The 25,994-nt window shown below is 39.2% G+C and overlaps 1 protein-coding gene across 3 annotated transcripts; it reads right to left on the reverse strand.

Moving 5' to 3' along the window:
- Positions 1–3,990: 3,990 nt before the first annotated feature.
- On the reverse strand, positions 3,991–24,549 carry rps6ka5 (ribosomal protein S6 kinase, polypeptide 5). Of its 3 annotated transcripts, XM_028565888.1 has the most exons (17): positions 24,244–24,549; positions 20,534–20,605; positions 20,150–20,368; positions 19,815–19,930; positions 19,610–19,711; positions 18,465–18,548; positions 18,212–18,315; positions 17,962–18,112; positions 17,611–17,772; positions 16,006–16,131; positions 14,601–14,734; positions 13,587–13,680; positions 12,514–12,684; positions 12,000–12,191; positions 9,515–9,674; positions 8,640–8,803; positions 3,991–8,026 (listed from the first exon to the last, which is right to left on the reverse strand). In XM_028565888.1, exons 1-17 carry the CDS (start codon positions 24,311–24,313, stop codon positions 7,721–7,723), a joined length of 2,427 nt encoding a protein of 808 aa, XP_028421689.1. In that variant the 5' UTR covers positions 24,314–24,549; the 3' UTR covers positions 3,991–7,720. The 3 variants fall into 3 exon arrangements, with proteins under 3 accessions (XP_028421689.1, XP_028421690.1, XP_028421692.1); XM_028565889.1 differs by lacking the exons at positions 3,991–8,026; positions 8,640–8,803; positions 9,515–9,674 and adding an exon at positions 10,380–11,032; XM_028565891.1 differs by lacking the exons at positions 3,991–8,026; positions 8,640–8,803; positions 9,515–9,674 and adding an exon at positions 10,945–11,196.
- Between the last annotated feature and the right edge of the window lie 1,445 nt (positions 24,550–25,994).

A 25,994-nucleotide genomic window follows, 5' to 3' on the forward strand; every position in this document is an offset into this window, starting at 1 on the left:
GTTGACATGAATAAAGGAAAATTGCTAAGGTTGTTTAAAGAGTGCTTTGAAGGTGTACAAAAAGGGTTTTGCATTAATAGCCTAGGCTGAATTATGCAGAATTATGCTTCATAGCACAACAAACAAAGATTCACATTGTCTTGTCTGTCTACTATTATTGCTTGAAAAATTGTTTTCTTCTCTACAAAACTGCATCAGCATTCACTCACAATGTACCAATTAAAAAATTGAGTCTACTGTGTAATTAGGCACACAAAAGGAAAAACGAAATCAACTGACCACATCTTATACTTATAGGTTTCCTTTCAAGTCTGTGGTAAAGGGGTTTTGAAATGTTGGTCTTATTGGGTGTATTAGCTGATCATCTCCCTCAAAAAATCTCAATGATGGATTTTAGAGTGCAGACCTTCCATCTGAATACTTGCCCACAGTATACAACACATGTTTAGTAATGGATAGTATTTTAGTGCAGGGAGGTTTCAAAGAAAATAGATACACACACACACATACACATACACACACAGAGGAAACACTGTGTAATGAGTTTCTCCTGCTCAACGTCCATATTGTCATCCGCATTGCAAAATTAGCCAGGTAAAAGTGCTCTATGAGTGCACCTGTCTGCACGTCTGTATTGTTGCATGTAGTAGCAAGTGGGGTGAAACTGCAATAATTGGATTGAAAGCCATGCAGAAAAAAACTGCTTTGCTTTTTTTAATATTGTGCAGAAGTACTGTATCAAGCTGATTGTGTCCTGCAGAAGCCACAATACACTTGGAAACATGACCTGCCCACAAACTGTTGAAGTGACATTAGATTTGATGATGGAGAAGCAGAAATAAAACACAGAGAAGGGAAATGCATAACTTAAAACCCTACAAACAAAACATGAATACTCAAAATATATATATATATATATATATATATATAGGCTATTTATTTGAGCAACTGTGCACACAGATGACCTGTGACCTTTTTAATGCATTGATTGAGACCCTCTCTGGTGACAAATTACTGATTTGGTTTGGGACTATAATGATTTTGGTAACCCTAGTGGAGTTTCCCTCTTGTGTGTGTGTGTACACCAAAAACTCAAGGTTCACTTATTGAAATGTAACTTTTTCCTTTTGGACGAGGAGCAGTCCAGCTGATTGAGAGCCAGAGAGCATCCTCTCCTGTCAGTATATGGTAGTACACAACAGAAAAGACTGTGTAGCTTTATTCTCTGTGGAGAAAAGAGCTGCAATTAGTCTATTCATTGATTAGTAGATTGACAGAAAAGTAATCAGCAGCTACGTTAAAAATCATTGAATCTTTTTTAAATATTCATTTTTTCAATATTCGTTTTAGCTTCTCAAATGTGAATATTTGCTGGTTTTCTTTTTTAGTAAAATTAATATCTTTGGGTTTCTGGCAGACAAAACAAGCAATATGAATAAGTCTGTTTTGGCTTTAAGAATATGTGATTCCACAATGTTCTGATATTTTATAGATCAAACAACTAATCAACTAATAACTGATGATGAAAGTAATAAGTTGCAGCCCTAGTGGAGAAGATGTGTAATATTTGATTTTTTTATTGCAACATGTGACAAACAGTTCCATATTTTCTTTTAAGGATTCAAAGACCATAAAGCCCTTAACTTCTCAAATAAACATTTCTTCACAGATATGACACTAAACAGATAATAACACTAAACAGGCAAACTCTGCAAACACAAACAATTCTCATTCATCATTACTTTACACATGATAAACAAGTCCCTTATCATCCATATCACCACAGTTCATTCAAATCTTTTTTTGAAGTCTCACACTTTGTTATACAATATCTAATATGGGTGCATCCAGGGTCCATAATTAGCACCATCTACCAACCAAATGCTGGTAAAATATGCAAGTGGCTGGTAGATTTGCTTCACTCACCAGCCAAAAAAACAATGGTAATCTATTGAGTGGCTGGTCGAATTTGAACATTCACTAGCCATTTGCCTGCTGGACAAAAAAAGTAAATTTTGGACCCTGGGTGCATGTTAAAATCACATTTGTGACCGGAAACATTTTGTCAGGTCCACTGCATATAACTTTTTTTAAACAGAGCACAAAAATAATATAACTAGACATTTACGGTACTTACAGTTCACTTTGGAACACACAACTCTGAATTTGGTTATAAATATGCATTTAATTGACCTGGTACATAGACATAAATCTTTAGTCCTGCTAGACAACATGAAAAATTATGTTTTAGTTTTGAAGCATATTTAACACAATGTTATATTTGACTCGTGTATGAATAAATTGTAAAGGCTGAATGGAGTTCATGCTTCACAGGAAACTGTTCTCTGAGCGGCACTTATTAAACACTGCCATCTAGAGGCTGCCCGCTGAAATACAGTTCCCATGTCTCCTAACATGCCTTTTAAACTGGATTTCCATTTTTTTAAATATAAAAACGATTTGTACCTAATTTAAGATCAATAAATGAACACGAGTTTGTACATTTATTGTTCTTCTGACAACTAGTACACACAAATCCTGACATTACAAAATCTCTTCAGTAATACGCTCGAAAATACAATGAAGCTAAAGGTCTTTTTAAAGACTGGTATCAAGTTATTGAATGTACAGATGTTTTCAGCCACTAAGTAAAGCATTTATTGAAGCAAATCAAGATTTTTTCCTCATATCAATGACTTGACTTGAATAGTAATGTTCACAGTGCCCTAAAAAAGAAGGTATGCACATGGTGTATCCTTGCAGTAAAAGTACTATTCGGTGTTGAGGTTTATATTATAGTACTGTCTCAGAAATGTTGGCCAAAAGACAGAAACAGACCGACGAATAAGTTGAACATCTGAACCTGCACAAAATCAAAGAGAACATTTTATCTTTTTTACAATAAAAAAATGGATAAAAATAACATACAAGTGCAAAGTTTGGCCTTTAAAGCTTGATTGCGTGTTTTGAAACAGTTTAATATTGACCAATCTCAAAGGGAATAACTGCTACAGTACTGTTTGTCATGCTTCAGTAACGATATGACAAGGATTTGACAAGAATCAATGAAAACTGAGAAATACTGTCAGGAATCAAGCAGTTGCTCATGCATGATGGTGACAAAGGGGATGATGATGATGCCTAAAGTGGCAAGTTGACATGAGTACTGATCCACATCTCCTAAAACTTGTGTATGCAAAATGTTACTTCATTAGAAAAAACACTAAAACCTTTTCATGTAGCAATAATCTCTGTCAATGCAGCAACACTGGGCTGAGTAAACCTAATAAATTCCCAGGGTTGATGCTGAAGGGTCTTTGAGCAAGACAACAGTGCCAGTCTGTAGCTGATCATGTGGAAGGGTAAGACAAAAATGATTTCCCCAACATGGATCATTAAAGGATGGATCACCCCTATGTTAAATTCCCATAGAGGCAGGCAGATTGTTTATTTTTAAAGGCCAGTTATTTCATGGATCCAGGATACTATGCATCCTGATAAAGTTCCCTTGGCCTTTGGAATTAAAACAGCCCCACATCATCACATATAAAACCATGCCAATCTCTAGGTATGGTGAAGGGTATGTGATGATGTGGGGCTATTTTAATTCCAAAGGCCAAGGGAACTTTATCAGGATGCATAGTATCCTGGATTCATGAAATAACTGGCCTTTAAAAATAAATAATCTGCCTGCCTTTATGGGAATTTAACATAGGGGTGTACTCACATTTGTTGCCAGCGTTTTAGACATTAATGGCTGTGTGTTGAGTTATTTTGAGGGGACAGCACATTTACACTGTTATACAAGCTGTACACTTAATACTTTACATTGTAGCAAAGTGTCATTTCTTCAGTGCTGTCCCATTAAAAAATATAATGAAATATTTACTAAAATGTGAGGGGTGTACTCACTTTTGTGTGTGTGTGTGTGTGTGTATATATATATATATATATATATATATATATATATCATATATACATATACACACACACAGCTCTAAAGGATCAGTTTCCCTCAAATTATAAAAACAAACAAAAAACCCAAACAATTTCTTTGGGAGAAGGTAGTTTCAATGAAAAATGTTCATAAGAACGCATATACAGGAACACTATTAATTATAGATCATGTGGGTGGCTGTGGCTCAGAGGTAGAGTGGGTCGGCCCTTAACCACAAGATTCACGGTGCGATCCCTGGCTCCACCGGCCACATGTCAAAGTGTCCTTAAACAAGAAGACACTGAACCCTAAGTTGCTTCCTGGACGCTGTATGTGGCTTTCGCTTAGGATGGGTTAAACGCAGAAATTGAATTTCACTGTACGGTTGTATGTGACAAAATAATAATAAAGTTTCTTCTAATTTTTATAATTTCTGGTCTGGTAAGCTCACTTCTTTCAAACGCCACACTGGAGCCATACAAGACTTAATACCACTTTTTAAATCACATATGCAGCAGTACTTCCTATCCTGTAAACAGACTTTGATATGTACAATCCGTGGGGTTCCCCTTTAAGATTAACCTCATACCAGTTTGTAATCCTACTGGTGCATTTTTTTCTCCTTAGCAATAATTCCTAGTTCTTAAAATTATCCAGGTACACCCTGGTAAGTACTCCTGGTTGGGAATCACTGCTTTGAAGGATCACATTGTTACGAGTCATTGTGGAAAGCCACTTGTTTTTGCAGCACCACCAGAGCTTTGGTCAATTCAGCACCGCAGACAGCTCCATATGATCCCATAATAAAAGCTGACCAAAAAACACTCACACTAGTGACAGCATCTGTCCAAAAAAATATCAGTTTCACAGACAGTTCATGCACATAAGCACCAAACTGAGAAGCCGTGCTTTCAGTGCAAGACGACACTTCCAGCTTTGGCACCTACATCTGTCTCTTAGCACATACACAACTCCACTGACAGAAGCACACAGGAATATCCAAAGCCCAATCCTTTGACTCCAAAACGCAGATTAACAGTCTTTTTTTTTTTTTTTACAAAACACTTCAAACTACCAGCCCTCTAATTAATGTTGCAATAAGGTAAAAAGGTTCTTATCAGAACCTTAACCGAGGGAACACTTTTCCTCTTCCTCCACTTGAGCTATTAATACACCCAAACAAAAGAAAAGAGGCTTAATGAGGCAGCAACGGGGAACTCATGCGAACTAAGTTAGACAAGAGCTTTGTAGTGTTCAGCTTCAAGGATTCCAGCTTTTCATACAGGCAATGCATTCCACTTTGCCATTTCCATTGTGGCTGATGCTCTTAGGGTAAAAGTACAGTAAATGTACATCATGCTACGCCCTTTTTAAGCATTATGTCTGGACCCATTTAGCGAGGTCTCTTTGAAATGGCAAGGGCAACATAAGAGCGAAAAGAGATGCATAGTTTTAAGCATGATAATGTGCTGGGTATGAATATTTTAGATCCTATAAAGAATCTCTGAAGAAACACACTGACTTTGCTGTTACAAAATGATCTGTGCTAGAAACATCGAACATATTTTACCAGTTGGACAAAACCATCATAAACCGTGATATATGTGAAGCATTTTTTTGCATATTTGCATGAAAGGAAACATCTCATGCAGCTTAGAGCAGCTAGCTTGAGATTAAAGCTTTGGTTCAGTGCATTGAAACGGAAGAAGATGAGGAATTGTATTTAAATGCACACAGTAGTCCAACTTGGAATTTCTATCCTGATTGAGCAGGAGAAACTGGTTCTAGGCAGCTTCACATATAGTACTGAACACAAATACCCATTATATTTACTTGCCAAACTATCCTGGCTAACACCAGTATTGTAACATTGGGGCAAAACTTCAAAGTCCCGAATTAAATCGGGGATATTGAAATAAGCAAGTAAACAAACTCACAATAAATAAAGTAAGAATCTGCCAAAAAATAAAAGCCCAGAAAATAAAACAAAAAAGTAAAGTTTCAGATAACATCATGCACAGAGGACTTAACACTAACCAGATATCTGCCTCAAAGTGAGAGCTGTCACACAGTGCAAAGATCACCATTTCAGTCATGCAGTACAACATGGTAAATAGAGCAAGGGATGGTGTCATAATAGAAGGAGTGTTTGTTTGAGGTCTGTCCTCATGGACTTGATGTTTTCATTAAGAGTAGATGTTTTGCAGTAGTTGTCAGACTTTAGGCAGTGACACAAGTGGCAACTATTTTGCCTTAAAATATCACCACCCTTAACTTATAGACTCAAACCTGTCCATTACCTGATTTAATTGCATTTTTTGGCACATAAAACTTTTCATTTTCTTTCATCTGAAAAGGAAGCTACTTGAAGCTGCCCTTTGGCGTCTTGGATCTCAAAAAAACTCAACCTAAATTCCTTGACGCATTCACCTCACACTAAGCTGATTGGAATTTTCCATTAGGGATATTCTGTTCAATCCAATTGGTTGTAGTGATAATGAGGCAATTAAGTCCTATACCACACAAGGCAAATCCACTGCTGGGCTTATACTGACTAGAATGATCAGACTATGAAGAACAGCAGTGGTCATACTCCCACACTGGAGGCAAAAATAAGTCTAAATATAGCTCTTGTAGGGTCATATCCCCTCGGGCAGCTGTACTCCCCATAGAACAATAAAACCCCAGATTTGGCTGAACATACTACATCCATATTTGGTTGCTTTTTAAAAAAAAAACATGTTTACACTTTTGCTTCTTTAAACAAGGAAATTACTTTTTTTGACAACTGGACACAGCAGCAGTTCAATCTCAAAATTCACCAGCCACCATAAATAGAGTCCAAAGGACTTTGGTTAGATAAATTTGACATCCATTAACCAGTAGCTAATGGTGTTAATCTCTTCTTGCCTATAATAGTCTTACAATGTCTACATAACTGTGTCTCTAACCTACTTCAGGCATTCATGTCTAAGATGATTACAAAGATGAATTAACAACCATCTGACTACATGGAAACAGTCTTTAGAGCGGATAGGAAAACACACACATACACAAAATGTCTTTTTTTTTCTTCTAAAGACTCACTATATTCACTATTTATTTTTAGGTCAGTCTGAACCATAAATAAGTTAACAATATAGCTTATCATAAATAAATCTCAGTTGTAAAATTCACATATAAATACCCTGCTCCCTCTTGCAGAGACTTCCCAGAAAAGGACCCACGTTACGCAGCAGCACGTTGCATTTCTGCTCTCCCTTTGACAAAAAAAATACAAAGCGTCCATGGTGTAAACACTACAACTTTCCCTTTAAAACCTCTGGAGGCATGGACAAAGACAGGTAAATGGAGCGGACAGAGCGAGAGCTGCGGTTTTATGAAGAGACTGAAGATGGCTCTCCATTGTTTGTCTGGACCTGGGGCAGTAGGGCAGCCCTTTTCATTTTGGACACTGGTGACAACTTCTTCCTGGTCCAGTCCCTGATTGACACAGTCCGTCTTTGAAAGTGAGAGAGAAAGAAAAGGGATAGGGTATTGCTAGTGATGATTGACTGATTGATTGATTGATTGATTGATTGATTGATTGATTGATAGATACTGAGGTGACGGTTGCTGCTCCTGCTGCATGCTTGGTTTTGGAGACGGGCGGACGTCCATGCAATCAAGCCAGAGGCAGAGAGCTGCCGGGGACAGAGAGAAGAAGAGAGCGGTCTCCACAATGTTCCAAGCCGTCCTGTGGGTCATGAAGCTGTCTGAATCTCCCTTTTTCCTCTCGCTGTCTCACTGTTCTTCTGAGAAGTGAAAGGCTGGATGCATTGGTTGGTGCTCAGAGTCTGTCCCCAGACTCGCGGGTGTGTTGATGGGCACGATGAGAGGCGTGCTGTTGGAGGGCTGCAGCTTGGTGTTGTCCTCTGGAAAAGTCTTCTCCTGAGACTGGGAGGAGGAGGATGAGGAATGGGTGCTCTCACTGGAACTGCTGCGGGTCTCTGTGCTGGTACTTGTCTTTTTCATCTTCCTCCTCTTGGCTAGTGGCGCTTTGTCCACCGTCTGCAGTCGGAAGCCTTCCCGCTTACATTTGTTAAATGCCTGGGACAAAAAAAAGGGGATTGGTGAGCCAGTTGTTTTCTCTGAATGAATATTTTTCCAAGGGATGCACCAATCCTACTCTTTTGGTCTCCCTGTGCTGATTCGGATTCCTCAACTGCTGATATTGAGTACTAATCCTTTTACACGTGCTTAAATAGAGTCAGCCTCAGCGCTGATACCAATTCAGCGTATCCGACAGGTTTTGGACTAGTTGCAACAATATTGCTTTATCAAGTGTGGGTTTACCAATGAAAATACATTTTTCATGCATGAAATACAGATCTACAACATCTGTTTAGAATAGGGCTGCAACAACTAATGATTTATCTGCCAATATTTTCTCTTTTAAACCATTTTATTTTAATTGTGATCCTGTTTTACTTTGGAGAATTAACCTCATAATACACTTAAAATAATGTTAATTTCCATCTTCAGGTTAACTGGTAAGTGTTTAAGAGTGGATTCAGTACAGTTCAAGTGCAGCAGCAGCAGCATGGAAGCAATTGTTCAATACAACCCACATTTTACAACCGGAAGCCCAGAGTTCCTGACCTGGCCTACAGAATTCCTGGCCTACATTTAAAATTAGCATGCACTGCTGGTAATTTCTTACATGAAAGGTAGCTTTGACGTAAGTGTGGACAGAGGCAGTAGAGGAGCCAAGAATGTCCGGGGTCATGAGTGGGTTGGAGGACAGCTGGCTGTCGTCCTGGAGCCAGGCATTGTAACGTAGGCCGCACATCTTAATCCTCTTGTTTGGGTCCACAGTCAGCAGCTCTGCAAGAACAAGACACGGATTTACCATTAGCGCTCTAAATACACGAGTAAGGAGGTGAGCTACAAAGAGGAAGGGATTTCCTCTTCAGGTAGCTGAGTCACTGTGAGCTACTTTGTGAGTTTAAAGTTCAACCTGTGATTAAATTAAACAAATGGGTAGTCCTGCTAAAAACATTCTAAAACATCCAATATTTTCGGATATGTTGTCAATTCAAAACTGGGTGACAGGACTTTTAAAACAGATACCAACTCTATATACCACAACTACATCTAACTTTGTAATGTTTTCTAATGCTGTAAGGATTCATTCACATTAGTTCACATCTAAAATTGGAGTAAAAGAGGCCTGTATTTTCAATTATGATAAGCTGAATAAACACACTACACAAGTCCCATTATTAATCATAAGCTAGCTAATAAGTGAGATAACACCTGTACTTGTATGGTTGTATAATTTAAATAAGGGAGAGGGCATGGGACAATGTTCTTGTGGTCTCGTAATTTCTTGCAATTACAGTATTTTAGCCAATTTACATTAAAAGCACACTATAGGGAAACAATTTCCTAATTATTTCACTAATACACTAAAAATGTTATGTGAAATCCACAGGCATAACATCTGAGCTTTCACTTTATGAGAATAAACTTCTAGCATACAGTAGTTCACACAAATCATTAGATTTAAGAACAAGTCACCAGTTCCATCCTGACCTTGTATCAGGTCCTTGGCCTGCTGGGACACATTTCTCCAGGCCTCGCCTTCAAAAGAGAAGTCCCCCTGTTTGATTTTCTTCATAATTTCCTCAGCACTGGTGTGAGTCAGGCTCTTCTCCTGACACTGAAAAGGCACCTGGCCAGACAGCATGGTGTACTGCAAACAGAGCAAAACCACAAAATCTGCTGTCAAAACACCATCAATGCAGTTTCCAGGTTTAAAGGAACACGCCGACTTATTGGGAATTTAGCTTATTCACCGTAACCCCCAGAGTAAGAAAAGTTGATACATACCCTTCTCATCTCCGTGTTGTTGTCTGACGGTTCCAGCATTAGCTTAGTCCAGCACAGATCCTGCAGGTAACTGGTTCCAACTAGCCTACTGCTCCCAATTGTGACAAAAGTGACAAAATAACGCCAACATGTTCCTATTTACATGTTGTGATTTGTAGAGTCTGGCGTGTACAAAAAACAACGTAACATGAGACACAGCCATCTTCTAACAGTAAACAAACCGGGAACTATATTCTCAGACAGGCTTGCTGCGAGCATATCACTCCGCCCAAGTACTATATTCTTCCGCCTGAGAATATAGTTCCCAGTTTGTTTACAGTTAGAAGACGGCTGTGTCTCATGTTACGTTGTTTTTGTACACGCCAGACTTATAAATCACAACATGTAAATAGGAACATGTTGGCGTTATTTTGTCACTTATTCGGAGCAGTAGGATTACTGGAACCATTCACCTGCTAGTTCTGTGCTGGCCTGATGCCGCTGGAGCCGTCAGACAGCATTACAGCACACACGGAGATGAGAAGGGTATGTATCGACTTGTCTAACTCTGGGGGTTACGGTGAATAAGCTAAATTCCCAATAAGTCGGCGTGTTCCTTCAATATCTGCACTGTCAATGAAATCTAAACATTTTGTGTGGCACAGGAAATGCTAAATGTTTGTTTTTTTATATTAATCATGTTGCCTAAAATGAGCTGACAAAGTAACTGGGCATTAATGTTAGAACAAATCTGCTGTTAAAATAACAACTTTAAAAGCGCTCTTGACCGATCACGACTGTCCACATTATTCCATTGTTATGCTGCATGTTGTTGACCGTGGTTGAACCAGCACTAAACAGAAGAGTCTGTGCTTAGCTGAATGTACAGGATACTCTCACCTTGGCCTGCTTACATCTGCCCGCAGATTTCTCATTAAAATGGCAGTAGTTGGGAACAGGCCTTTCGGCAGTGGAGGATTTGTCCTGATCTCTCCCTCTTTCTCCCTCCCTCTCTGTGTCTGCTCACTTTGCTTCCAGGGCATTGTGCGCACAGCTTGTCAGTAGCCATTTCATCAGAGCTCCATGAGGCACACTACTCCCATATCCCCCCAGGGGGCGTCGGTGTGAAACAACACTTGCACAGAGAGCCCAGACTCTGTACGGATGACTGGCCAGGTCTAGAACCCCTCTCTCATGTGCCCTGTCCTTCTCTTCTCTACCTGTCCTTTTAATTTCTCTCCACTACAAAGAAAAAGGTTGAATTAGGATGACATTTCCGCTACTGGGAAGCGACGTCTCGTTTAAGCGCAGCATTAACCAGCTCTGAGAGCCTGGCTGGTTGCTCTCCATTCCATGGTGAGCATTAAACTGTGTCAGCTCACCACAGGATGCTGACGGTTGTAGTGCTGAACAAGAGAGGGAGATGAATATCATGCATATAAGATTAAACAGAACATGCACATACATGCATGCACATTCATACACACAAACACCGACCCCACACATACATACGCACTCACGCTGAAAGCTTGATTTTGATGTGGGTATAATTATCCTCAGTAACTTTTAACCTGATCATATCAAATATTAAATATTATAAATTATAAAATATGAATACCATTCTCTCTGCATACAGTTTTGCAGATACGTTTGTCAAGCAAATCAACATCAGTAACCATTAACCATCATTTGGATTAATGCTGCCATTAATGAATATTTTCTTTTATTGATTAAAGTATTTCTTCCATTAACGGAGTAATCATTACATCAGTTTAAAAAATAAGGCCCATCAGAAATTAGCAGATCCCAAGGGGATCTTCTAAAATTCCTTTCACAATCCGATAAATAGTCGAACAACTCAAAGTTATCAAATTTAAGCAAAGAAAATATTTAAATTTTAAAAGCCATAACCAGCAATTGTTTGGCATTTTCTTCACTTGATAAATAACCTATATTAATCGGTTGTCAAATATGTCAGACAGATTTTGAACTAACCAATTGAGCACTTGTTTCAGCACTAAGTTAGATGTTGTATTTTCTTACGTTAGGTTTACAATTTCTGTTCAAATTGCTGTAAAATAAAATACTGCTGAGTGGTGATATGTTTCTTTTCCATCAGGAATATATGGAGTTGAATAATAAATTATTCTCCATCAGTTTAAATTTGGTTTTAACCTGAGCATGGCTCTGTCGTCCCACACCCACTCACCAGAATAACTCCCAGACTCCACAGGTCACAGGACTCGTCGTAGCCGTCATACTTGAGTATCTCTGGTGCTGCGTAGTGCAGGGTGAAGCAGGGAGTCTTCAGGAGCTGATTGTCTGGTGGTTTGAGGCGAGCAAAGCCAAAGTCTATGATTTTTATCTCAGAGTTCTCACTCTCGTCTGTGAAGAGCAGGTTCTACAAAGCAATTGGGAGACACGGACAGCAATCATTTTTTTTCTGCTCAGCAAAACTGTTTCACGTAAGAGCTTACCAAATTGGACATAAAGACTTGTCTGACCAGGTACTTTTGACCCATGTTAGGGTCGAACAATTCTACTCTTGTTTTGTGGAGGATTGCAGATGATAATGCGACAGATCATACAAAGTTCAGAAAAAAAACAGTAATTCTGTTTTAAAAGCTTTTGATCCAAGTATTTCTGTATTAATTACAAAGACACAAACCATGCTCAGACAGAAAAGAATTTCGAGCTACAGTCCTGCTGTGTATGTCCAATACCTCCGGTTTAAGGTCCCTATGCACCACTCCTACGTCGTGCATGTGACTGACGGCCGACACCAGTTTTCGCATGATGCGGCTGGCCTCGGTTTCGCTGAAATGTTGCTTTCTGCGGATCCTCTCCAGCAGCTCCCCTCCACCAAGAAGCTCCAGAACCAGGTACGTGTGGAGCTACAGAAAACACACGCACAGAATATATTTACACTTCTCACCGACCTCTGTTACACCCAATTCCAACCTTTATTCCTTGACATGCTCTGGAATAGCACAGCAGGTGCAAAGTGTGCATTTTGTAATGTATTTTCAATCTTGCAATCAGCTCCAACTGCTAGCTGAAAACAGCTGAATCTTAACGTGTGAAATTGTGGATGAGAATGTTTCTGTTGCATAATAAATATAGCAAAAAAACAGCCCATCCTTGATCCCATGATGTTGAGATCAAACCATAATGGTATTGAGTAAAAGTGAAAGGGGCCAAACAAAATGGGAAGGGAATAATGTGTCTGGGCAGCGCGGTAGAATTTCTCATTAGTGCTGGGTCTGGGGAACAAAGGCAGGACTGGGTTGAGGCGAGGCGAGGCAGCACTGCTTTGATCTGGGTCACAGGCCTCTGAGGTACAGTAATAACCCTACTGAGCTCATCAGGACTAAAGTGGTGCTCCTGGGCTTGAAGGGCCGGGACTAATGAACCTGTACACAGCCACACAGACACACCTTAGAAATAACTGAGGTAAGCTACAGTCGGAACACATGCACACTTAGTTTGGTTTGAGTGCACGGCTCAATTATTAACACAAGTAAATCTAGGTCGTTTCAATTCACTGCTATGAAATGGATGTTTGTACAGCTGCAGTTTAAAAATACATTTGGTGTGAAATATTGAGCACATGGAGAGATGTTATAGGACAATACATTAAGAGATAAAGAAAGACCTTGAGGGCTACCAGCAACCCCATTAATCTGCCTTGTTCCAGTTCCAGGACTTAATAAGGCTGCAGTCCCCACAGGCTCCACAGAGAGCCATGTAAAACAGAATTTATGGTCGCAAATGTATCCACCGCGAATAACCTTACCTGGTCGTGGTAAATTTCATGTAACTTGACAATGTTAGGGTGGCCATCGCAGAGCTTCAGGGCTGCTACTTCCCGCTGAGTCTGTGCCTCCATCCTACAGCAAACACAAGCAGGAAGCCAGATAACTGTCAGGAAATACAACATAAATACACACACATACACAGCAGAGTGAGAAAGTGACATTTTAGAGGGCAGTTTTTGTATCCTTTAACAGGTTTTCAATTGACATTTTGGTCTAATCTGGGCAATGTTTGTGGAAAAATGCAGTAATTTAGTAACTTTACATTACATATTAGTAAATAATCAAGTCAGTATAATATATCAAGAGAAGACAAGGCAAGGTTTAGAAAAGAAGACCCACTACCTTTCTACTTTTTATATGACATTTGTACAATATAACCTTTTTCACATGGGTTGTGTGGGGTTGACATTTTCTTCTGCTTGGTTATTTCACACAATTCACCTATTGTAAGGTAGCTCATATGGTTTGGTTCTCAAATTCTCAAATTTTTTTATTCATTTTTAAGTGCAGTTTGCTCTGCTGATTTTCTTTACCTTGAAACAGACAAATTCCAAATAACTCACAGTTAGAAGAAGAAACACGTGTTTGTGTCATGCGGATTGCCCAGTGAGTCTCACTATTATTAGAGCCATAATATTTGGTGCCACACTGTCAATGAAGTGTAGACGTATAGTGTAGGACTGCAGTCATCACACATGATCAAAGCTTGTTTTGTAGCAGTTGCCAGCAAAAACAAGGGTTTGTAAGCAGATTTGTATTTTCATTTAGTTAACCCACATAGCGCAACCTTTAACAGAGTAATAGGGCAAATTAAATTATAGGGCAAATTATGACATTATTTTGCATTCGTCTGTTTAAGATAACATACTAATTCTGCCAGGGAAAGGAAGGAGGATGGCCGACTGATTTATCCAGGAAAACTATAAACATCACACAGCCAAAAGCATCTGGGTTGACAAACACATCTGAGCAAGCAGGATGTGAGTTTGTACCTCTTGCTGACAATCTTGACTGCGTATTTCTGTCCGGTCTTCTTGTGTGTGCACCGTCTGCAGATGGAAAAGCTACCCTCTCCTAAAGCACTGTCCTTCAAGTCCATCTCATAACTCATATAGAAAGGTGAGTCCTGCAGAGGGGGGACAGTGGACCAAAACAAGTTTTTATAGAGAGGCATCAGTAAAGGGTCTAATAATGACTTAAATTAAAGAATCACCTCAATGTTGTTAGGTCTTCAATAAAAATAGAAGTAAACTGTATTAAATATTTAAATATATTACACTAATTACTTTCCTGGTGCTAATGTGCATATCAAATTAATTTGCTATTTATTTGAATATGATCACAGCTCTATGCTTGCTATTCTTTTCTATAGTGTATGCTGTACAACTACTGTACATGTCTTCTGAAATGGAAGTCTGATTTAGAAGTCTTATATACAGCATTTATATTAAATATACAACCTTTTTTAATAACCACAGCCTGAAACCTGAAGTCTCTTAACCGCTTCGTCTTTCCTTTTTTTGTGTTTCAAATATTGCTTCTATGCGATTATAAAATTCAAACTCGTTGTTTTGTGAACATTAAACATTTATTAACACACATAGTGAGTGCAGCAGTCCATGAAAACCATTTTAGTATGAGCCCAGCAAACTTCTCTTGTTGTGCATGCAAAAAAGAAACGCAGAAGAAGCAAACAAAATACTGAAGAACACTACTAGACATAACAAGAAACTTCCTTGTTTGTGACAGAAAATGGGGTAAAAACCTGTAGAGCACAGTGAGTTGAGGCTTGGAATTGTGAATACATTTGAAGCATATTGTTGCCTGACTGCTCGGCCGAAACTTTCCCTTTCAAATGTGTGTAAGCAGTAAAAAGGGTAGAATGTTATGACCAAGCATACTTGCAAGCCAAAATGCTGATTTTCTTTTTTATGAAAATTCAATCTACTATTCCAGCGTTTTGTTGATTAATTAAACATCGCTAAAAGGTTTTTGGTCTAGACTAAAAAGCATTAAAATGATTCATTACAATCCCTATCGCAAATATAAAAAATGGAATCTTGGAAACAGCTAAGTTTGCAGCAGGTACCCAGGATGCTGATGAGAAAGCTTGAAACCCAATGATCCAACAAAAGGCAATGCACCGCTCCCTTCTCAAAAAGCATTATGTTATACAGATACACAAGTGCATTCATGAACAAACATTATTAAATAAACAGGCTCATGTCTGAAAACGGAATCGGAGTATAAGTGAGTAAAACAAGTACAGTAGGAAAAAAAAAAGGTTCTCGTGGAATGGAGAGGGGGGTTGGGGCGGGGAGGAAGCTCATCTGTCTTTGACAGCAGCCATTAGCTTAAGTGTGTTTGTGCAGGAGGATCCAAGTCCATTCATCTTACCTTTATCATGGCGCTGCGGGCCACCGCAGCAGAGCCCGGCCTCTCAGAGCCCCCACACAGCTGGACAGAGTCGTCCATCACCACATTCCTCTTGAACAGGATAGAGGGGGCCATGAAAGAGTAGCCCTGCACACAGAAACACATAAACTCTAGGTATTTACATTTTAAAGTGAGCGCTGGATTATAAGGACAGAGGGAAAGGACACATCCATTGCTGCAGTTTACAGCCTCAGAAATAGCCTGGACTATCTATCCTCCTGATTGTACTTTATTATATATAGTGGAGACATTTATAGACACTTATATATTTCCATTTTTATCTGTGAAACTTAAAATTGTTGACATTATTTTTTCAAATTTTTGTACATCAAGCAAGCCTGTCAGCTCCACAATACACCCAATTATTTTTGTGAGTGACAGTAGCTGTCCAGCTGTTCTTATTGTTAGACCTGTCACTGTGGAGCGCTGCCTGCTGAATTCCAGCTGTGGGGAGCCCAAAGCTTTGAGCTGGCATTAATCTCTCTCTCTCCCTTTTTCACCGACACACACACACACACACACACACACACACACACACACACACACACACACACACACACACACACACACACACACACACACACACACACACACACACACACACACACACACACACACACACACACACACACACACACACACACACACACACACAGCTGTGTGGTATGTAGTGACAGCCATGGATGGACGGAAGGATGGGTGGTGAATGAATGAGATGCCCTAAATTGCCGGGCTTCAATATTTGATTGCTCTGCTGTGAAATTACATTTTGGCGCTCTTAATGCAATTTTAATTTTGCTCTGTGAGGCACCGTGGGGGAGCAAGTGCATGGTTTAAAATTGGGATTGCTGTCGTTATCTCAGAGATTGCTAGGCTCGCAAATTATAAAGACCACAAAATTTCAGACTATGTGAATGGCAGCTGAGAGCGAAAAAAGCCAAGATGAAGTTGGCAATCAAAGACTGAAGGCGTAACCGAGACAGACGTGGTGATGCTCTCAAAGTGTAACCTTTTATTCCACGAGAGAAGCCCGTTAATGGATCTATTGATCTACCGAGCTCAAGGATCCAGAAGGCAATCAAAGTTGAAATTTCATGCAATACATCAGACAGCCATCAGCTTGCACAGAGTTGTGGGCCATATTATGGTTCAAAGCTAGATCAAAAATAGTCATTCACATCTGTTACTTCAATAAGAGCTGCATATGGCAGCAATTACTTCAATAAAAGACTCTTTAGTCAATTTGAATACCAGTGCACACAGACAGACTCATGTTGACTTACAGCAACCTTTTGATGACATTCAAAACTTCACTTGATTACTTCAATTGCTGTGGAGTATGACAAATATAGTCACAGACAAAAAAGTGGATAATGTATAATGCAATTTTTCATCCGTGTCAACATTTCACACTGACTGCAACCAAAGCCCAGACAAACATCAGCACAAAACAAATGCAAAACCTGCAAGGAGCACAATGAACGTTCCTGTATGTAAAAAACAAAACAATGAGTCAGTCACAAATAAATAAATAAAAAATAGTCTGGTTCCTTAACACTCTCCCACCTGGAAGATGCGGTCACAATTCTGAGGCAGAGCTGCGGGAGAGTAGGTGGGGTCCATCTCTGTGAACTCTTCTGCAAAGTTGCTGACATCCAGCTCATCCCGAATCACCGGCTTGAACGGGGCAGGCACCTTCTTAGCTGCCAAGTCCTCCCAGTTTATTTTCTAACGTTAGTTTAGAAAAAGAAAAACATTGTGGTTCATCCCCATCCTTATTAACATAGCTTATACAAACACTCAGTTTTCTCTAATGCTACTCACTCAAAGCAGCCCCATTATGTGGAGTAACAGTCCACCCTGCCATTTGGTTTTTCTAAATATTGTGAAATATTCAAGACAAGTAATGAGATCCACCTGGTAAAACGGGTGTTTTTTCACATTCTCTGCTCCATTAGGACCTGAGCCCAATCTCTTCTTTGGATCTTTGATGAGGAGTCGCTGGATGAGGTCTTTGGCCAGAGGTCCCATATCTTTGGGAAAAGGAGGATCCTTTTTTGAAATCCTCCTGTGACGCGCGAGACAAATATGGTCAGTGTTGTAGAGTGATTATAACTGAAGGCTAGCTGAAATCTGTGGTGATCTAATGATCAGGGAGAATCCATACTTGGCAATGTCTGTGTGCGAGTTCTCATCTCCATCAACGGTGAAGGGCGATCCGCCAGTCAAAAGCTCGTACATCAACACGCCGAGGCTCCACCAGTCCACCGCCTGGAATGCATGCAAGCAACCACCCGTGACTTTGGCTTAACAGACTAAAAGAAAAATCTCAATGGAGAGCACACACATACAGGAATATAGAAAGGAGAGTCTGGGCTGCTTGATTTGATCAAACATAAAAACGTAAACCTATAAATTACCTTGTCATGTCCAGACTCTCCTCCTTCCACAATTTCTGGAGCCATATATTCAATGGTGCCACAGACAGAAAACGCCCTTTCCACCTGTTTTAACAAAAGCACAAATCAATAGACACATTTTAGATTCCAAATCTAGAATCTTAGCCTTGTCTGTGCCTGCAAGTGGGCAGGACTGTGAGAGAATGGTTCAAGATTAAAGCCCCTAAAACCTTGGTTTCAAATCTTAAAAGGACAATTCCGGTGCAAAATGACCCTAGGGGTTAATAACATATGTGTACCGAGTCGATCGTTCTCTAGGACATGTTTTCATGCTAACCAAAAGGTTTCTCTAGCTTGAAACAAGCTACCGCAAACCGGTGATTAGCTGCTAACGCTAGCTTTCGGGGCAGAGGGTTAATCTCTATACCACTAACAAGGCTCAAAACAGCACCACACTTTAACGGTAGCATAACGAGGGTCCCTACATGCAAACCGAAGGATTGAGAACTTTGTAAGTGTACAGACAGTTTATTAAAAAGATAGATTATAAAGACAGTAGCGTTCATGTTTACATGTGGGCGCCATCTTGGAAAACAGTCATGACCAGTCGAACTACCAACGCTGTGTTTGAGCTATGTTACTGGTTGCACAGCGTTCGTCATTCGACGTCACTATTTTGAGCCTTGTTAGTGGTATAGAAATAGAGATTTACCCTCTGCCCCGAAAGCTAGCGTTAGCAGCTAACCACTGGTTTGTGGTAGCTTGTTTCAAGCTAGAGAAACCTTTGATTAGCATGAAAACAGATCCCAGTGAACGGTCGACTCGGTACACATGTTATTAAACCCTAGGATAATTTTGTGCCGAAATTGTCCTTTTAGTATTTAAGTACAAATTAACGTTGACAATGTATTATGAGGAAGGACATGGATTCATCACGATTGTTAGACCTCAAGGATACAAACAATATGTTTTGTTGAGAAACGCTGAAAATAAACAAGAAAACTCCCCAGGGAACCTTTAACATTTATAACTTAATGAGCAAAAATTAATGTTCAAGTTTGAAAAAAGATCTTTCATTTATTTATTAGGAGTTCATCAGGAGTGAGTGGGTCATAAGTTGAAGGATTGAGAGGTTTTAACACATACTGAGACATAGCCTACTGTACCTGATCAAATTCTTTACTGAGACCAAAGTCTGTGAGAACTATATGACCACTCGAATCCAGCAGAATATTCTCAAGTTTCAGGTCCCGATAGACAATCCCAAGCTGCAACAAGAAAGTGACAGAGGGGCAAGTTAATGCATGTAAACATCAATAGATAACTTCTGAACAGACAAGAGGCCTTGGTTGTGATGAATCTCAGGGTTACCTCATGTAGATGTTCTAGTGCCAACACAATCTCTCCACTGTACAAGGCGACTTCTTGTTCCTTAAATCGCACCCTCTGCACCAAATGTGTGAAGAGCTCCCCACCATTTACATAATCTATAATTAATAGATATCATGCATGTCATGTTTCATCCAAAATAATATAAGTAGGTTCGTTTTTCAACAGGAAAGGGCAAATATTTTTTTTGCAATTTCTGTTTATACTTATTCAATCAGCTGGTGCATTTCTTTCACTGGGTTAAAGAAAATCATTAACCTTTTATTTTTCTTGTATAAACATAACAGAGAAGGCATTTTGCTATCAAATATCCTAACCGAGAATCAGGTGCAGCTTGGTATCCGTCTGGAAGGCATAGTGAAGTGTGACGAGGAAGGGAGACTGGCGGATGTGCTCCAGTACTTGACGCTCTGACCGCGTGTGTTCGGCAGTCTTTGCCTTTTGTACAATAGTGGCCTTCTTCAAAACCTTCATGGCATACAGCTTTCCTGCATCGTGACCACTCACTTTCCTCACCAGGAACACCTTGCCATAAGCTGGTGGTTATTATAAATAAAGACAGAGGGCAAAGTTCAGTGCAGAGCAAAGGCTTTATCATTCCAAAAACAGACAATATCGGATTCCAGACTGGCATGCAAACTGTCATCTAAATATCACAATCTGTTCAACAGAGGGAGAGACTAGTTTAAAGGTTCACTCACCTCCTGTGCCCAGCACCTTTAATAGCTCAAAGTTTTCAATGCCCACCCTCTCCACATGGCCCGTCAGGTTGGCTGAAGTCAGAGAAGAAATAAAATATATTACAAGAGAATCAGATAAACGTTCATCTAACAAAAAGTGGCTTGAATGATAAAATACTAAGGAAAAGGAAATAACCAACATCATGTGATCAGTAGAGTAGATGTATTCCAAGTAAGTGAGTCACGATTCTCCAAATCTACGATTCCATTTGACTTTCGATTTTAAGGTCTCGATTCTATTCAATTTTTGATTCAACATTTTTTTTTCAACAGGGACGGCAATGCCACAGTAAGAGCCACTAGATGGCAAAAGGGAACTTGGCAACAACAGTTTGAGTTTCTTTGAGTTTTTTTCAGAGGCGCATGACTGCACCATTAGTTTAACGAGATATACCTGAAGACACCATGGAGCCCACATGCTTAACCTTCATTGTTTGTTTACATAACTCACTCATGAGGAAGGCAACATGTTGCCACACCGGTGACTTCAGGGATGCAGGATCATTTCCAGTTCTGTTCATCTCCAACTCCTGCAGTGGAAATGGTGTCTGGAATACTCAAGCTGCCGGCTACAGGCACAGGTAAGCTAACGTTACCCTGTGTCTTCAGCTGCATGCTACCAGTCGGTAAGCTACGCTGTGTCTGTTGTTGTTTTTTCGGACGTGTACAAGTAGGCAGGTGTGAAGAGAGAAAGAAATACTGGCGAAATTGCCGATCCTGGTTCTGGTTTCGAAAACGAAAGCTCATTTCGATAAATTTTCTATTTAAAATCGAAATCGTGACACCCCAATTCCAAGGGTCATTCACTTTTAGAAGATTATGTGTGAGAGTATATTTTGTACTCTGTATTCTGTACAAAAAACACAATTGTGAGTAGCTAAGAATAGCAAAGAGTATTTTTCTATATTAGGTATTCTTTTACCGGCTTATCTGGAACACGGGAAAAATGTTTATATTCACTTCACTGACATCCCTGCGGTTTGTAACTGCAATTGCTGTTTGCAGTTGGATTATAAATTTCCCACCTGCCGTGATTGGTGCCATATTAAGAATTAGCACAACCTAAAAGCTAAAAGCAAGACATTAAAGATATGATTATAGTTACAAGTTGTGAACGCAAATTGGAGTATAAAAGTGCAGGGTCTGGTTCAGTAAAAAAACTGTACCATAGCCTAAGTCTTTAGACCACCTTTAATCCCAGTCCTTCTCTACAGTATAGCTATTTCTGCTCCTAAATGATAAAAAGGTGAAAAGATGCTTAGTTACCAAGGAAAGCTAAAGAGATGAAGTTTCAGCGATAAAATGACCAGCCTCTGGCCAAAAATCTGTGAAAACGTTCTCATTGAATAATATTGAATACTGTTGATTCAGCCATTATACATTTCAAACAAATCAGCTGTTTTGCTGTTGCCAAAAGCAGGAACACCAGAAGGCACATTTACATTACTGTGCGGTCCTGTATACTTTTTGTTTTGTAACTCTTGCCCATGTTATAAATAATGTATTCTTGCATTTCATTTTAATACAAAGAGACTCTTAGCCATGATGCTTTGAGGCGAATGAAGTCAAACTCTGCAAAGCTAAAAGATTGGAGAAGTGGGCTTTAAATTGGAGGATCAGCGATTTAAAACCCTGGACAAGTTAGGAACGTCTGGGTGGTGGTTAAATGACTGCATTGCATAGCTAACAGCAGCAGACTGGGCTTGCTGCACAGGTGAATGTTTCATTGTAAAAATGTACAACAGTGCATATTGCAGACAGAAAACCTGCATAATCAGTAAGCTTCCTTCATGTAAACAAATAACTAAAACACAGTATGAGATCATCTGTAGCGCACGGGCTACATTAACAAGTAAAAGGTCACAATCTTCCATCAGGGATCTTCAGTGAATTCAGCACACACTGTCAGTGACTCCTTGTGTCTTTCTAAATCACGGTCTCCCAGTACAGCTGACTGAGCATAGCATGCTCTTAGACACGCATGTCCATTGTGGTGTTCCTTCTGTCTGACAATCTGAAAACAGGCTACTGAGCAATTAAAGCGGCTGATTTAATCTTTTCCGCTGCTTTCTTCCGAGTCGCACGAGAAGAAATGCTGCAACTATTAGACACTTCACGTGCATACTGTATCATTTCAACACTGTCCTTCAAGTCTGAGGTCAGGGATTCAGGTTGCATAACACCCTTGTCAAACTCATCTGCCAAGGCCAAGTTTGATTTGACTGCTAAACAAGAGGAAACTTTAGTCTACAGTAGAGAAATGCCAATGTTCCTCAAAATAAAAAGCTTACCTTAATAGTGTATTTTGGTTGGTTTCCTGAGTGATAAGACTTAAAAACCCAACCACTGATTGAAACTAAATTTCAACAAACCGTTCATTCGGAAAAGTAGATATTCTGTCTTTTTATTGTTCAAAGAATCAACACTATGGCTAAGATTATTAAACTATTATGTCCCCTGTAGCACATTTTTACAATTTTCCACACAAAACTTTTTGATATATAGCAGCAAGATTAAGACAAATGAATGGGCTTAGTATTGTAGGTGTGTATATCCTTTACTTTTGCTATATTGTCTCCACTAGGTCATATGCTACAGCAGTGGTCCAAAGCAGGGTTAAGTTGATACAGCGGCTAAAATGTGTGAACTTTTATTCACAAAAAAGACAAGTGCCAGTGACAACTGGACTGACTGCATATTTAGGGCAGGGCAGTATGGGTGTGCAGCATAGTCATTAAACCAGTTTCAGCTGAAGCAGTGTGCAACTTCATTTAGCAGTCCTCTGCATTCAATCAGTAGACATGCCACTCTACTCAAAACAACCACCGTTACCGAAGTCTCAATCTGCTACAATAACTCTAACTGTATTCTTTGTTGATTTGGAGAGTTTTGAGATGCTACTTTGTACATGTCACCACTACTTCACTTTGTACTATCATACAGTAACATTGTCTCAGCAAAAAGACAAGCCAGTAGGATTCAGCACCACTGTCACAGTTATATCTTGAGGATGATGTTGAACAGTGTAAAGTTAATAAGGGACGAAGACATTACCGGTCAACCACTATTACACGAACCAACAGTGCCTAACGTGACTGTTGATGTAGCTACACCCCTGTATAATCATGTGCAAAATGAAACCAAGCTGTTTACTCTTGAGACTTGACAGCACTGCAGCTGTGTCTGCTCTTCGTTGGCTAAGGAGAAGTTAGCTGTGAGTGCTAATAACAGACCAGGCAATGACTGGAAAACCAACTCATAGTGATTACCGTTAAGTTAAGGCGGTGACAGTGGCATAAACTTGCTGAAAATCTCTGTAGATGGTCTGATTTAGCGTAGTTACACGTTAACTACTAAGCTAATGGTATTGCCTGGGTTGACCACCGTTATTAAGCAGTTAGCTAACGTTAGTTAAATGGTTAGGTAACGTTAGTTTGCGTGAGACAGCAGCACGAGTAATAAGGACAGTCAGCTAACGTTAGCCTTCCTCTGCCATTTTTGACTTGAGTAACGTTAACGGTGGCGCTCACTAGATACATATGCCCATTGACAGTGACAGTTGGCTCTTCCAAGCTAGCCCACTAACTAACTAACGTTACGTATCACCTAAAGATAAATGTTAAATGAGAAAGACTGCATTAAAAGTGTATCCCAGTTTACAGCTAACTTACCATTTTTCAGCTCATGTTTCACGGTAAAGAGGTCACCTTCTCTGGAAGATCCCTCCATCGGGGATGGCATCGTAATTTCGTGTTCCAATTATGTTAAAAGATGCTTTTCAGACAAGGTTACGTTCACCTCGCCAGCTAATTTGCAATATTAACATGCAGAAAAAATATTATTAGGCAAGATAGTTTAACGCTTGTTAGTTACGCGCCAAACTTAACAGATATATGGGCAGAATGTTGCTACTAAACGTAGCAGCAAGCAAGCCCAAAGGAAACACTTGCTTCTTCCAGCACACCACACTACCACTACCTTCGCAACCAGACAGTCCCTCTTCACTGATTGGGGTTGCTACGTGAAAATCTGACCTCTGATTGGATCTTTTCTTGTTAGCGCTATATGATCCCGCCTTCCTCAAAAGACTAGTGCTGCCTTCACTCCCTCGTACACGCCATGTCAAAGGTCAGAAGTAAAAGAAAATTGAAGTGCAATCAATTGCGCATTTAAAGAATATTGGGAATAGTCAGTGTAGACATACTAGGATCTTTTACTTAAGTACAAGTGGCAAGACGATAGTGTAAACATTTTCTGTTACAAGTAGGCTATAAGTCCTGAATTAAAATAGTTCTCAAGTAAATATACATAGGCAAAGCATCAGGATATAAACCTATAGTTCCAAAAAGCAACCGTTTCAATAATATACATTATACCAACGTCACTGGATTATAATTATTAATGCATTAATGTATACTTGTTTCAGCTGGTAAAGGTCATAATTTATTGGTTGATTTTATATTCTGTATGTACTATTAATTTAAATCTGCAAAGTGACTAACTAAAGGTATCAAATAAATGTAGTGGAGTAAAAGGTACAATATTTGCCTTCAAAATGTGGAGTAGAAGTATAATCCTTAAATACATATACTTAGTTATATTTCACTACTGGGAATATTATTGTAAATATTTCTTTTTTTTCCTTTTGTAGGTTTTAATTTTTTCTGGAAAATAAGTTGTAATACTAGCACAGTAGTGGAGAGTAACTACTACTTTACTAAAGTACTGTATATATATATATATATATATATATATATATATATATATATATATATATATATATATATATATAATGAAGTACTTTGTACTCCATTATATATTATTCTACTCCAGCACATTTATCTCAAAGATAGTTAGTTTAAAGAACATAATTAAACAATCAAAATACTGATGCATTACACAGTACTGTACCAGTAATAATCTGATACTATAACAGTAAAACACTTGCTACTCCTACTTAAGTAAAGGATATCAGTACTTCTACCACCACCATGTTAGCAGTATTGTTGTTGTACATGTAAGCACCAATAGCACTATTCAATTAAGGGGACAACTTGACCATTAACCTGGGGGCACGCACGTCTATAATAAAATGTAATGACCTTTGTGAAATTAAAATTTTCAAACAGCAATTTACAGCATCGTGTTTTCTTACATGTGAAAGGTTGATAATGGTAAGAAACAGTAAATTATTGTGCAAGAAACAACCTAGGCTATCAGGAAAATGATCAGTTCCTGTTAGTTGAGGTAAAAACATCTGAGGTAGCAAATGTTTTTAGATTAGGTTGTGATTAAATCCTAAATTAAAGAGGATTTGGTTATTTTCTTTTTCGTTATTTTACTTTTATTTTTTTCGTTTGAGGCACATTGAGATGTGTTTATTTTACATAGAGTCTTATAAGCTTTGGCTTTGACCTGCTAG

The sequence above is a fragment of the Perca flavescens genome, chromosome 20 (genome assembly GCF_004354835.1).
Source record: "Perca flavescens isolate YP-PL-M2 chromosome 20, PFLA_1.0, whole genome shotgun sequence".
Lineage (NCBI taxonomy): Eukaryota > Metazoa > Chordata > Actinopteri > Perciformes > Percidae > Perca > Perca flavescens.